The 15,712-nt window shown below is 40.2% G+C and overlaps 1 protein-coding gene across 1 annotated transcript; it reads right to left on the bottom strand.

The window, feature by feature from the left end:
* Positions 1-409: 409 nt before the first annotated feature.
* Positions 410-13,750, bottom strand: ighmbp2 (immunoglobulin mu DNA binding protein 2). Its single transcript, XM_061774724.1, has 16 exons — positions 13,573-13,750; positions 13,272-13,350; positions 12,970-13,139; positions 12,684-12,879; positions 12,489-12,586; positions 8,987-9,150; positions 8,678-8,878; positions 7,634-7,781; positions 7,371-7,545; positions 7,091-7,273; positions 6,867-6,985; positions 6,439-6,533; positions 5,086-5,209; positions 4,156-4,980; positions 3,889-4,088; positions 410-1,504 (listed from the first exon to the last, which is right to left on the bottom strand). Exons 2-16 carry the CDS (start codon positions 13,346-13,348, stop codon positions 1,307-1,309), a joined length of 2,973 nt encoding a protein of 990 aa, XP_061630708.1. The 5' UTR covers positions 13,349-13,350; positions 13,573-13,750; the 3' UTR covers positions 410-1,306.
* Between the last annotated feature and the right edge of the window lie 1,962 nt (positions 13,751-15,712).

Raw genomic sequence — 15,712 nt, 5'->3', positions numbered from 1 at the left:
TAACTGAACTCATGCTATTCTTTGCATTGGTAGTGTACAAGAAGGATGAGATGATTTCTTGCTGTTATTTACACTTCTTTATGCATATTGTTTTTTCAGTCACTTCTGAATTCAACTCATGATATTTTATTCTTGTACATACCGTAATGTAAAGGTTTTGAGTTCCAGGAGGGCTTTTGCAAAAACTTAACGACTCATGTCTTCACAAAACGTATACGCAGCTGTTTTCTCCTTATTTGCTGAGATTAAGGAACCGGATCAACGCACATTGTGTTCTTCATAGAAATTCCTTTTTCTGTCCACATCTGACATCCGTAGTGAAGGGCAGATTGCTGAACAGGAAATCTGGTGGTTGCTATAATGTAGTCTATTGTAAATAGGGAATAATTGGTCATTTGAAAAAAAGAGGTACACGTTGGTGAGCTTTAGTAGAATTGAGAACTCTGCATGTCAGACATTGCATGTATTATTAACTATAGAATGCCAAGCAACTACACAGAATAATTCAAATCTAGTCGTGTATTCACTTGAGGATACAGTATAATCATACTATTTAGCAAAAAAAACATGTTACATTTTTCGCAAAACAGAAACACCTCTCTGTACAATGGATACTGCAAATTACAACCACAATAATCAACAGGGTTAAATAAATACCTCCTGCACTGCCAAAACTGAGCATTATTATCTTTGTAAAGGCAGAATATTTGATACACTGAGCTCTATTAACTCTGACATTTAAAAGTGTAGCATGATCACATTTCACGGTGAATAAAAATAATAATTTGCTGAAGAAATTCTCACTTTTTGAGTATCGCAGATAAAACCCAAACAGATGAGTTCTCTTCAGCACAAACAATGGAGGTTTTTGCTTCAGAGTATACGTGACTCCACTGCTGACATTGCAAGAATTATCTTCCTCAACTCTGACTTCTGTTAAACATGGTTCACACATCCACAATAAATGATGGATTTTGGTGTCCTACAGCTTGCAGTATGGGAGTTACCAGTTGAGCTGGCATGTTCGTCCAAAAAAAAAAAAAAAAAAATGACAAGCTGAACATAAGGCTATAAGGTGAAAATTAACAGTGTGAGGTAAGGCCTTTTCTAATAGTGCAGTTGTCCCTGTGATAAACCAGCTTTGCTTTGCATCCATGAGTTATCTCCCTCTCTTCTTTGTTCCATTTTGTTTTCTCATGTGGATGAATGTACCCAGTTGTCCAATGTATTGTATCATGTTTATAAAATAAAGAAGGAAAAACAATAACAATTTGGGCAGAATTGACACCACGTTATTCTATTATTGTTAACCATCCTTCTCTTTGTTTTTTGTTTTCCTCTGTGTTGCCATATCTTTGAGTTTAGAGTCCAGTTTCCTGTGTAGATAAGCTTTCTTATTGGGGTCCATGGATTTTTCTTTTGTCCCGCTGCCGGCGTAAAGAATCCCCTCCTTGCTTATTCTCATTCGAGCCTGAGTCTTTGCTTGGTCTCCACAGCCGTGAACCTAATATGATACAAACATTTTAAGGCCTCAACAAGTGCCAGTAAAGGTAAAACTATACAACAGCGACAAAAGTATGGGGACATCCTTCCGAATCATTTAATTAAGCAATCATGCCTGCGTAAAAGACCCCATTAGTTCCACAGTTTTCCTCCCTTTGTAATTTTTAACAATTCTATGCATGCAACTTTGTGGGAACAGTTAGAAGAAGGCCCCTTTTCTGTTCAAGGTATTTAAAGGCATGGTGGGATGAGTTTGGTAAGGTAGAACTTGATGGCTCTGACCTCAATCCCATCAAACACCGTGATGAACCAGAACCGAGATAATGACCCAGGTCTTACATCTATGAGGTCATACGGTGGATAGAAAAGTCACACACCACTGTTTAAATGCCATTTTTTGTGAATAAAAAAAAATGAGGCCAAGATAAATTTAAAAACTCCCCCCCCCCCCCCCCCCCCCCCCCCAATTTTATTTTTTTTTGTCTTTTCGAGAGCGGATGTAAAAAACAACTGAGATGTGGTTGTACAAGTGCGCACACACTCTTATAACTGGGATGTAGCTGCATTCGGACATAACCAATCAAATTCATGCTAAATGGAAGTCAGAACACACTGCCACCATTTTAAAGTGCCTCTAATTAAACCCAAACAAAGTTAAAAGAAACACAGCACTAAATAATGATGCTACAACCACCATGATTCACAGTCGCTATGGTGTTCTTTGTTGATGAGCAGTGTTGTGTTTGTACGACCCCAATTCCAATGAAGTTGGGACGTTGTGTTAAACATAAATAAAAACAGAATACAATGATTTGCAAATCATGTTCAACCTATATTTAATTGAATACACTACAAAGACAAGATATTTAATGTTCAAGCTGATAAACTTTGTTTTTAGCAAAAAATCATTAACTTGGAATTTTATGGCTGCAACACAATTCCAAAAAAAGCTGGGACAGGGGCATGTTTACCACTGTGTTACATCACCTTTTCTTTGAACAACATTCAATAAATGTTTGGGAACTGAGGACACTAATTGTTGAAGCTTTGTAGGTGGAATTCTTTCCCATTCTTGCTTGATGTACAGCTTCAACTGTTCAGCAGTCCGGGGTCTCCGTTGTCATATTTTACGCTTCATAATGCGCCACACATTTTCAATTGGAGACAGGTCTGGACTGCAGGCAGGCCCATCTAGTACCCGCACTCTTTTACTACAAAGCCACGCTGTTGTAACACGTGCGGAATGTGGTTTGGCATTGTCTTGCTGAAATAAGCAGGGGAGTCCATGAAAAAGACGTTGCTTGGATGTCCGCATGGTTTTTTCCTCTTTGGCCCGGAGGACACGACGTCCACAATTTCCAAAAACAATCTGAAATGTGGACTCGTCGGACCACAGAACACTTTTCCACTTTTCATCAGTCCATTTTAGATGAGCTTGGGCCCAGAAAAGCCGGCGGCGTTTCTGGGTGTTTTTGATAAATGGCTTTTGCTTTCCATAGTAGAGTTTCAAATTGCACTTACGGATGTAGCGCCGAACTGTATTTACTGACATTAGTTTTATGAAGTGTTCCTGAGCCCATGTGCTGATATTCTTTACACATTGATGTCGGTTTTTGATTCTGTGCCGCCTGAGGGACCGAAGGTCACGGGCATTCAATGTTGGTTTTCGGCCTTGTCGCTTACATGCAGTGATTTCTCCAGATTCTCTCAACCTTTTGATGACATTATGGACCGTAGATGATGAAATCTTTAAATTCCTTGCAATTGTACGTTGAGGAACATTGTCCTTAAACTGTTCGACTAATTTCTCACGCACTTGTTCGCAAAGAGGTGAACCTCGCCCCATCTTTGCTTGTGAATGACTGAGCAATTAAGGGAAGCTCCTTTTATACCCAATCATGGCACCCACCTGTTCCCAATTAGCCTGTTCACATGTGGGATGTTCCAAACAGGTGTTTGATGAGCATTCCTCAACTTTCTCAGTCTTTTTTGCCACCTGTCCTAGCTTTTTTGGAATGTGTTGCAGCCATAAAATTCTAAGTTAAATGATTATTTGCTAAAAACATTACAGTTTATCAGTTTGAACATTAAATATCTTGTCTTTGTAGAGTATTCAATTAAATATAGGTTGAAGATGATTTGCAAATGATTGTATTCTGTTTTTATTTATGTTTAACGCAACGTCCCAACTTCATTGGAATTGGGGTTGTACTAAACATGCCTTTTGGAATCATGGCCAACCTTAGTTTCATGGGATCATAACAAAATCTCCCAAACACGTGGGAGAATGTGTTGTGTGTGGTCCAATGAAACATGAATCATGCACCTTAATTTTTAAAACTACGCAGTCTACTTGTCAAGGTTCTATTCTTCATGCTGCCTTACCTCTGGTACGTGGTGACTGAGACAATATTGCCTGTTGCAGAAAAGACAAAGCTGTCCAAGAGTTAGCACGGAGGCTTTACACTTGACAAAACTGCACACGCTGTCTGCCTTCACCACGGCGCTGATGAGGGTGTCAAAGTCGTCGCCCGGAGAAGAGGATGCCGCAATGTCGCATGCGCCTGCTTTGGTTCGCTTCTTTCCTGGAAGAGGAAAACAGAGTTTGCACACGTTTGGAGTGGTACAAATACAGATGTTTGCACTGCTAACCTTTAATGGCTGTGGACTTCTTTGTAACAACCGAAATGTTCTGCTGCTTCTTTTGTTGAGCATTTTCTTCCCTTTTCTGCTGTTCCCTATTCATTCGCTCCAAATGTAAACTTTTAAAATCTAATTGAGGTTGACATGATGATTCTTTTGAGGGTGGTTGAGGAATGTCCTGCTCCTGAGAAACTGCAGCTCCCTCACTTTTGTCACTTTCCTGCTCATCTTCCTTAGTCTCTCGTGCTGTTGGGTGATCCGGTTTTGAGTTCACATGCTTGGAGACAGTGATATACCTGTCTTTCCCCTCGCCTTTACTCTGGTGCACGAGGCCCAGCTCTTCAGCGATCTGGTGCACCAACAGGCGGTCATGGGAGTTGAATGACGGCGGAAAGTCTAGCTCACTCTGACTGAGGTTCTTCAGAAAGTTTTCCACCATCTCTCTGATCTCACTTTGTCGGTTCTTCATCTGTTCCTCCTCGGTGAGCACTGATACACGTGACTTTAAGGGTTTGTCATGTTTTTTACCAATTCTTGTGTTACTTCCACTTGTTTTCTTCTGAACTGCTTTGACTTTCTTTCCCTCAACCTTTTGTGTGGTCAAAATGCAAGGCTTTGTGTCTTTGTGGTCACGGCTGTAATTCTGCGGTACAATGTCTTGTAGGTACTCAAATGCTGTTCGTACATCCCCACACTCAGTGACATGATGGATCAGTGTCTTAAGGAAAGCATGATGTTGAACTGTCTGGGTGTCACACACAATGGCGACGTGACGTCTCGCACGTGTGACAGCCACGTTTATCCTTCTGTCCTCTGCCAGAAATCCCACTTCACCTGCATTCAAGAAGTACAAAAATTGTCAAATTAATTTAAAAAAAAATAATTTGTGCCAGATGGATATGTTGCTGCTATGCCACAAACACCAAACTGAAAACATACCTTTCCTATTGGACCGGACTAAAGACAAAACCACAGCTTCTTTCTCTCTGCCTTGAAAGCCATCCACTGATTTGATTTCCAGCTCTGGATGCCTTGCAGAAAGTTTCTGACGCAAAAGGTCAACCTTTACAGGAGGTACACAAATAAAGCCATTCAGCTGTTATCCAAGTTTAGAAGTAACCTCACTGCCCTCAATATTAGCTACACCTGCACAAACTGATATGAGCCAATATGAGCGCAGTATTAAAAATTCAGACTTCAAAAATAAATCATTTGTGGGCATCACTTGTACAGGTACCAAACAAGGGGTCCGAAATTAACATTCGCCAGGTGCCAAATGCGAGTAAATTTGTTTACTTTATTAAATAAACAATTTGTATCTTGTACCTCCAAAAATACTACGGACTTCAAACTAGTGTTAGGTTTTTTTTTTACATTTGCTGCACTGTTGAGTGAAAAGTGTTATATTTTTCAATATGTATTTTATTTGCTTAGTAAGTATAGTAATATCATATCAGGGTTATCGTTTTAATTATTGAGTGAGAAGTGTTGTAAACAAAAGGGGTTAATAAAATGTTGAACTAATCTCTAGCTTCTTTAGTTTTCAGTATAGATGCTTTAAAACTAGCTATTTAAAAAAATATATTAAAAAAATCGTGTTAATAATCAAGATCAGACAATATGAAAAAAATTTATCGTGATTATTATTTTTTTTTTGCCCAGATCACGCAGCCTTACAACAAACAAACACGTTTTACAGTACAAGCTAAAACATTCAGAAAATCTCATGATACATTAATCAGCACAGCAGTTTTACTAAGCAAAATCCACATTTTTGAAACCAAATAAAATGAAACCTCGACAATCTCATGTTTCAACCTCCAAGCTGCTTGAAAGTTCTTTAAAAGTGTTCAAAGATGAAAAATTAAACAGAAATGCACGAGGACTGTGCCAGGAAAAGGAAATGCCTGACCTTATGGATGTTAAAAATATATATTCTTTTGCTGCTGTTTAACGTTGCTGTGACTTGTCTCAGTTTGCATCCAACATAATACCGTATTATGAAATATGGGTAAAATTAGGGCTGCACACATATTGCACGTGCCATTATCGCAATTACAATATATTATTTTTTATATATATTGTGAAACCCTATATAAAATGAGTTAATATTTTAGCCGGTAATATATATGCTTGGCTGGTGGAATTTTTCATTTACCAGCCAACTTGGCTGGTGAGTCAAAAAGCCCCTGACAACACATCAAGTGTGTCGCTAAACAATTGAAGAAATAATTTAACAAGACAAAAGTCCTTGTGATATTTCCAATATAGCTTCCCACTTAAATGACTTACTTGCAAATTGTAAGGAGCAATAACAGCTATGTCTTTGGCATTCACCCCAGCTTCAGTCAAGGCTTTAATGTGCAGAGCTACGATGTCCACCTCACCTATGAAACGGAAGACACGGTGTTATAAAAGGTCACACCAACTGTTATTATTGTCCTTCACCCATCCATTTTCAATCCAGCGTATACTGTTCAGGTTTGTGGGTGATCTTGAGCCTATCCCAGCTGACTCTGGACATAAGGCGGACTACACCCTGGACTGGTCGCCAGTCAATATCAGGGCACATATAGAAACGGACAACGATTCACACTCACATTCACGCCATCAATGAGAAGGAACTGAACCCACATTGCCTGCACGGAAATCAGGTGAGTATACTACCACACTATCAGGGACCTAATTTGTTTTTCTTCAGGAAAGAAAACAATTCTAACCTTGGTTGCCTTTGGATTGCTCTCCTGCTATCTCCATTTCTGTCAGACCGCAGCCGGCTGTGTCGATGAGAAGAAGAGGTGTGCTGGTTTCTTCGACACAGGTGACCCCAGGCAGATCTCTGTGTGACATTCATTTGAGTACAGTACATATCTAAAAGATGTTTTTCATAATTATTTATTCAGTAATTTTATTATTATTTATTTTTTACTGAGCTGCTTCTCACTTTAACAAGTGTGCTTCCACTGAGCTGTGTGCCGTCAGTCTTCCCTGGTACATTTCTTTGGAGGCCCAGTCCATGATGGCACTGTTCATGCGGTACTGGACTGTGAGCATTCGCACAACTGAGTCTCCATACATTTGGATGAGTCTCTCCATTAGACTAAGAGACAAGCCTTTTGAAGCTGCCCTGAAGGAACCATGTAAGAACAATGTGGATCATGGCAAGATTGAAAATTAAAACTTATGATAGAAAAAATGTCCAATATGGGAAGAAAATTGTTTACACGTGTGATTTGATGGTAGGTGGTAACTGCTTGTAGTCTCCGGACAGAGTGCACTTGCGCGCTCGGAGCAGGCTAATCCAGCAGCTGCTCTCCAGTGACTGAGCGCACTCATCAATCACCACCCAATCAAAATGCTCAGCTGTCAGGAATTTCAGAGGCCCGTCATCACATGCACCTGCAGACGCGGACAAGCGGCTTCTGATCATTGTCACGACTACACCCAGGTGACATTTGCCATCTAGCTACTTGACGCCGTTACTAACCTGTATTGGTTGATAAGACAACATCGGCGCTTTTAAGAATCTGGGCGATGGCCGTTGCTTCCCTGGTTTTCAGCTCTTTTCTTAGTTCACCTACTTCCCTCCTGTAGTTCACGTGCTCTCCTTTTTCATTTTTCTTTCTCATACCCAGCTGGGCGGATTACACATACAAGGGTACCTTGAGTTTTACTTGTTAACTGAACAAACTCATGACACAAATGATTTGTAGACCAAATCATTTTTCCCCACTGAAATGAATTACAATGCCATTAAACTGTTCCAGACCCCAAAAAACAACCATGATTGTTTTATGTTTTTTTCATAGACGAAACATAGCACTGTATTGTTTAAAAACATAGAAGAAAATGTAAAGAAATAAACCAGCTTTATAATTTCTGTATGTTGGAACAAGCTGAAAGTCATAACAACAACTGTAGTGTTGTCTGTTTGCCTTTAAGAAACGTGGCCTGGTAAGTGACATTAGGGGCTGAATTCTGGTTGGTTCCATAGACATCTGATGCTTATTGCACATTGCTTATTTTCCTTCTTCTTAGTCTATTTATATTAGAATTTGTATTGTTATTATTGACATCTATGTTTTATGTTGCACCATTGGACCGAGAAAAATTCCTAGTTGTGAATGTACCACTGACAATGGCAATAAAAACGATTCTGATTCTGATCAAAGGTTGGCCCAACTTGGCGCGGTTTGTCTGCGTGTGAGCATCTGGGTACGAGTTTCGGTCAACTACAGCTCCCTGTGAGTGTTCTCGTGTTGTGTTTGATTGTATGTCCTGTTCAATAAACAGCTGTAACTGCATCGACTCCTGTCCTGTTTTTTTTTTTTTGTACTTCGAGTTACGGTGTATCTGAAGCTCGCTTGTTCTAATTTTGGTTCACGACACAAAGTGAATTTAAAAAAAAAAATTTATTAAAAAAAAAAAACCTAGCTACAGCTCGTAACTCGAAAAACTCCCTGAACCACCACCAAAAGTTGTGGCCGAGGAGGCTCACATGCCAAAAAGATACCGGGGCAGACATACTTACAAAAGCTTTGTCAATGTCCCTGCGAATGTCGGTGATGATGTTGGCATTGTCACTTCTGGCGAGGATGGCATCCAGCGAATGTTTTTGTATAGACTCCAGCAGCCTGGCAGGGTGACCGAGCCTCAGAACTTTGGCCTTGCAGCGGGCTAATCTCTCAACTAAATTATCCACCGCCACATTCGACGGGGCACAGCACAAGACCTGCACAAAAAAATATATTCTGCTTCAAGTGATATGCATTAACAACTGCAGCCAGTCGATATCCTTGTTAATACAATTCGAGGCATCTTAAAAAGCTTTTTGTTGCACCTTTTGGCCCTGTTTGATAGCTTGCAGAATGATCTCCACTACTGTGGTGGTTTTCCCAGTGCCTGGAGGACCATGAATCACTGCCAGTTCTCTCTGAGACAGTGCAAAAGTCACTGCTTCTCTCTGAGAAGGATCCAGGTTGGCGTTAAAGAATTTGACCTCCTCTAATGGAAAACAACAAAGCAGAAAGGTTTCTCTCAAGAAAACATAATTGAGATATGCACTCACCAGACAATACCACATCTGTATCACAAATTTTGCCTTTACCTAACAGTTAAGTTACATTAACTACTACAGAGTCAAAACATTTGAAATACCTCTTGGTATGACGCCATGCAGTTATACACCACTGCAAAAAAACGCAACTGATAAAAAAGACAATATTATTACATACTGCATATACTTTTCTGACAGCGCCAATCAAAAGTGATCATTAATAGCTTTCAAATCTTTTGATCGACCTCTTGTATTGGATCTAAGGCTGCAGCTGTCAAATATTTTAGTATTTGAGTATACTACAAAATTCTACAGAATAATTGAGTATTCAGATACAATATATTTTTGCTTGGTTAAAGAACAATTATGAACACAAAAGAGAAAATATGCCATTTCACTCAATGATCGACCAATTGGTTTTGTTTTTTATAAAATCAATTATTTTCTTACTATTTTGTGCAAAGCAGTAAACTAATTCGCGGCTTCATACTGGGCATCTTCGGTAGAGCACACGGTCCGTGCTACAATGATTACACGTCATGGTGCTCGCCTTGCTGTTCAGAATAAAATGCTCCCACACTTTTGCCATTTTCTATCTTTTTTCCCCTCACATTTTTCTTTATTCGTCGACGCTATGTTCCCACTCCGTCAACCAAATAGCTCCGATTCCGCCTCCTACGTGCAGAGTGGCGTAAGCACGTAGGGCGGTTGTGGCTCAGTAGGTAGACCAGGTCGAATCCCAGCTACGACTGTCTGCATGTCAAAGTGTCCTTGGGCAAGACACTGAACCCTAATTTGCTGCCAATGGGCCTGGCAGCGGCTTGCATGGCAGCAGCAGCCCATTGGTGTATGAATGTGTGTGTAAGTGGGTGAATGTGAAGCTTTGTAAAGCGCTTGGGGCACTGTGATGGTGTAGATAAAGCCTATATAAGTGCAGTCCATTTACCATTTAGTGCGACATTAACACCGGTGTGTCCCATGAGCAAGAGCATATGCAAGAAAAAAAAATGGTTCCCCAAGGCAGGGAAAATTCCTCAAGCATTTTTTTTTTTTTTTTTTAAACTCAAGGTACTTGAAATACCAGAGTACTCTGTGCTTTTTGGATCTCATCATCCAAGTTGGCAGTGTTGTGTCTTTCATATACACTGCCACCAGAAAGTATTCACACCCCTTAACTTTTTCCACATTTTGCTGTTATAGACTTATTCTAAAGCTGACTTGAGTATAGTTTTCCTTTTTAAAAAAAATCTACATAAAATATCTTATAATGACAAAGTAAAAACATTTTCATGACAGTTGTGCAAATTCATTGAAAATGTAAAAATGTAAACATAAGTATTCACACCCTTGGCTTAATATTTGCTGAAGCACCTTTGTCAGCAATCACAGCCTCAAGTCATCTTGGTTGTCTCTACGAGCTTGACGTACCTATTTTGGGGCATTTTCTCCCATTCTTCTCTGCAGATCCTCTCAAGGTCAGTCAGGTTGAATGGGCAGCGTCAGTGGGCAGCCATTTTTAAGTCTTTCCAGAGATGTTCGATTGAATACTAGTCCGGGCTCTGCCTGGGCCACTCGAGGACATTCACAGGGTGGCACTAAAGCCACTCCTTTGTTATCTTGGCTGTGTGCTTTGGGTCAGTGTCGTGTTGGAAAGTGAATCGACACCCTAGTCCGAGTTCCAGAGCACTCTGGAGCAAGTTCTCTTGATGAATTTCTCTATATTTGGCAGCTGTCATCTTACCCTCTATGCGGACTAGTCGCCCACTTCCTGCAGCAGAAAAACAGCCCCACAGCATGATGCTGCCACCACCATGCTTCACAGTCGGGATGGTGTTAGCCAGGTGCTGAGCAGTGCCTCTTCTTCTCCAGTTATAACATTTGCCAAAACATTCTATTTTGGTTTCATCAGAACAGAGAATTTTGTTTCTGCAGGTCTGAGAATCCTTAAGGTGCCTTTTGGCAAACTCCAAGCAGGCTGCTACGTGCCTTTTAGTGAGAACCGGCTTCCGTCTGGCCACTCTACCATGAAGGCCTGATTGGTGGAGTGTGTTAGCAATGGTTGACCTTCTGGATGGTTCTCCTATCCCTGCAAGGGAACAATGGAGCTCCGGCTTAGTGACCATAGGGTTCTTGTTCAACTCTCTGACGAAGCCCCTTCTTCTCCGTTACTCAGCTTGGTCGGACGGCCAGATCTAGGAAGGGTCCTGGTGGTTCCAAACTTCTTCCATTTCCGAATAATCGAGACCACAGTGCTTTTCGGGACCTTCAATGCTGCTGAAATTCTTTTGTATCCTTCCTCAGATTTGTGCCTTGACACAATACGGTCTCAGAGAATTTCTTAGACTTCATTGCTTGGTTTCTGCTCTGATATCCACTGCCAACTATGAGACCTTATATAGACAGGTGTGTACCATTCCAACTGAATTTACCACAAGGTGGACTCCATTCTAGTTGTAGAAGCATCTCAAGGATGATCAGTGGAAATCAGATGCACCTGAGCTTAAGTTTGAGTGTCATAGCAAAGGGTGTGAATACTTACGTACCTATTATGTTTGAATGTTTACATTTTTTATAAATTTACGCAAATGTCTGAAGATATGTTTTTACTTTGTCATTATGGGATATTTTATGTAGATTTTTTGAAACAGAAAATTATACTTAAATCAGCTTTAGAATAAGTCAGCAAAATGTGGAAAATGTGAAGGGGTGTGAATACTTTCGAGTGGCACTGTACATACATATCACTTGTAATATGTGATTTGTAATTGTAATTTCATAGAACGATAAGTACAATGGTTATAAAAAAAAGAGTCCACACCTCTGTTTAAATGTCAGGTGTTTGTGATATAAAAAATAAAATAAAATGAGAAATGGTTTCAAAACTTTTTCCACCATTAAAAGGACTAATGACCTATACTACTCAACCTACTATAACATCTGAACTTTAGCTGGGGTTAATCTGATGCGCTTTAACCGGTGCCAGGTGTGTACTGACTCCATTTAACATGAGTTTGAATGTGATTGGTTAATTCTGAACAGAGTCACATCACCAGTTATAAGAAGATGCACACACTAAGCACACTTGCGCAACAACATCTCAGTTTTTATTTTCCCTTTCCCTTCAAAAAATAGGTTTTTATTCAATTGAGTTGTACAGGTTAAGGTCACATTAACTGAGGAAAAAGTTTTGAAAAGACTTTGTATCACAAAAACCTGGCATTGGAACAGGGTGTATTGACCTATTACATCGGCTGCACATATAGTACATCAGTCAGACATCACTTACGTGGCTGAGAATGAGAAGAAGGTTTGGCTTCTCCAAAGAGAACACCGATCAGATTTGCAGACGGTCCGTTACTGTATCCATTCAACACATATAAAGCCCTGCCAGCACAAAAGCATAAAAACAAATAAAATGTTCAGAAATCACACAGCTAAACAGTTGACAATGTAAAATGTATATTAAAGATGCACTGGTTACCTTTTCATTCGCTTATAAGTCACATCATTTGCCAACTTTAAGAGGCTATATAAAGCCTCTGTCTCAAAACTGAGCCCATCGTTTGAATCGTCAAAAGCCACACTTATTGAGGCCTGGTGGACTCGTCTCACAATGCCTGTGCTGATCTGAGACGTCCCACTGCATCCACCGGAGTCATATAACCCAACTATATCCCCTGTGTGGCAAAGGGTAATACATTTATATGAAGTCAACCAGAGTTGCGAAAACATAGTTGAAATGCCATTTTTTCCCCCCTCCATCTTACCAGGTCCAAAGCTATTGCTCGGAAGACATGAGAAGCCAAGATGCTTTCTTGGCTCGAAGACTACTACTGTTCGACCGTACAGGCCAGTGGACTGGCTTCCTATGTGAAGTTTAAGCAGGCACACTCCTTTGTTTTGAAGTTCTTTGTGCGATATGTTCTCCTTCCACACCCTAAGGGCAGAAAACAAAAGCTCTGAAACGAATTCAAAGTACAGGGGCTGTATTTTAATTTGAGAAAACGTAGGGGAAGTGTAAGATCCAGATATTTCATAGACGGTTATCCATTAAGTTCTATTCACAAACCTGGTTTCCTCTAGTTCAGCCTCCCTCTCTTCTTGCAGAAGCTCCAGTGTCGTTGAAACAAATTTTTCAACTGCCATCTCTTCACGTTAGATTAAAAAAAAAACACGTATCAACAAAATGATACCGCTGGAGTAAGTGGGCTAAAGCGATGGCGTGATGCCATTTATGGTCACTTTCATTTATAAGACCCACCGATATTAGCTTCGCTTGAAATAAACTGTGCAATGTTGACAAATTAGCTTACCCACCGTGCAAACACCACGTTAGCAACATTTCGTATGCGATTAAAAGACTCACTCACCCACTGTAGTTAAAGGTAAGTGTCCGCGACATAAGTTAAAAGAAGGCGACGAAAATAAACACAATATAGTTGTCAACTTCAGGCATTAAATTGCATGTTCATGTCGGACGTTACAGCTAGTTGTTAGCTTGTAGCATTGGGGCACATTTCGAACTTCCGTTCCTAATCAAGGGAGCTTCCTGTCGCACACACGCACACACACACACGTGTCAAATTGCCAAACTCTTGTTGAGCACTCGAGGTAGAAAGACTACAACTACTACATTTTGTATAATTTTACAATGCATTTTACCTGGGTCAGTTTTATAATACCATGAAGGGGATGAAATGTGGCAGCACGGTCAGTGGCCCTCGTGGTTAGCACGTCTACCTCACAGTTCTGAGGTTCGGGTTCAGCTGTACTCCTCCCGTGTGGAGTTTGCATGTTCTCCCTGTGCTTGTGTGGGTTTTCTCTGGGAACTCCAGCTTCCTCCCACATTCAAAAAACACGCTTCTTAAACACTCTAAATGCCCATAGACCCATGTCAATGTTTTGTCTATAGCGCTGGCGTTGGGCGGAAAACTTACATCTCCAAAAGAATCATTTTTCAGGAAAAACAGCATGTTTGTTTAGCCATTAACATTGCATCGTCAACGAGAGATAGCCATTTTCAACACTTTAGATCACAGGTGTCACACTCAAGGCCCGGGGGGCCAGATGTAGACCACCAGCTCGTTTTATGTGGCCGGCGAAAGCAAGTGATGTGCACCAACTTCCATGATTCTTGCTCAAATATGTACCAACATTTCAAAAAGTCATATATAATGAATAATTACGTTGAGATATTTTGAGCATTTTTTGTTTACAAAACCCTTTTGACAGTAACTTAAACAATAGATGAACAAGGAATAATCCCTGATTTCTGATTTCAAAACTAGTTGTCCATCAATTTGTTGTGTAGATTCAATAATATTATGAAGTGATTAAAGAATTATATGGTTTCACAGTCATAAGTGCCCTCTGAGGGAAACCATAACTAGAATGTGGGCCGTGACAAAAAAGCCTGCTTTAGATAGATAAATGGATGGATGGATGGGTGGATAGATAGCTAGATAGCTAGCTAGATAGATAGATAGATAGATAGATAGATAGATAGATAGATAGATAGATAGATAGATAGATAGATACTTCATAAATAAAATTACATTGTCACGGCAACAATGTTCACCATTACACCATCAAAAAAAAAATAGAAACAACCAACAAAGTAAAAAGAGAAGAAGAAAACAATACAGACACAGCATTTGATGGGGACCCAATGAATATTTACATCTAATTTAAGAAGGAAGAAAAGGACACAGGTGAGACGCTCTAACGTCTGGGAGGGGCTCAGACTCGAGCTCCTGCTCCTCCGCATTGTGAGGAGCCAGATTAGGTGGCTCAGGCATCTAGTTAGGACCCCCCCCCCCCATGGACCATCCCTGGTGAGGTGTTCCAGGAGAAGGCCCCGAGGACAACCCAGGTCATGCTGGCGAGACTAGATTTCAGCTGGCCTGGACTGGACGAAGTATTTCAGAAAGACTTGACTTGACTTTGACTTGAACTACATTACTTAACAAGTCATCTCATTTAGAGTTGGAAATCTGTATTTTAATTGAGACAGTAAATATATATATATATATATATATATATATATATATATATATATATATATATATGATCTGAAATTTTACAACATAGCTGATTAGGGTTATACAGAAAAATGAACGAACAAAAAACAAACACGTCCTTTTATTATTTTTTTTTAAAACGAGTGATCACGTGATCGAAAACTATCCCTGCGTCGCCTCACCCTGTTTTAAGTATGCAACAATGCTCAATGATGGACAGTCAGCTCAAGTAATCATTCTTAAATTAATTTCACAATATCTGTATTGTTAGCGTGGTACAGTGCTGTAGAACTCTACTTTTCTAATGTTTTTGGTTACCTTATCTGTTAACACAAGAGGGCCTAAGCATCAGAAACATCTCTTGTATGGTAATCGGTGATATTCTTTGTAGTGTCTGGATAAACTGATTTTCTGACCTACGTCGTCTGCGCATGCGTGACAAAAAGCGAGTGAGGTTGCGGGGGGGGGGTTGGGGGTGGTGGGTCTGCAC

The sequence above is a fragment of the Phyllopteryx taeniolatus genome, chromosome 5 (genome assembly GCF_024500385.1).
Source record: "Phyllopteryx taeniolatus isolate TA_2022b chromosome 5, UOR_Ptae_1.2, whole genome shotgun sequence".
In the NCBI taxonomy this organism is placed as follows: domain Eukaryota; kingdom Metazoa; phylum Chordata; class Actinopteri; order Syngnathiformes; family Syngnathidae; genus Phyllopteryx; species Phyllopteryx taeniolatus.
This window is presented reverse-complemented; position numbering and strand designations above follow the sequence as displayed.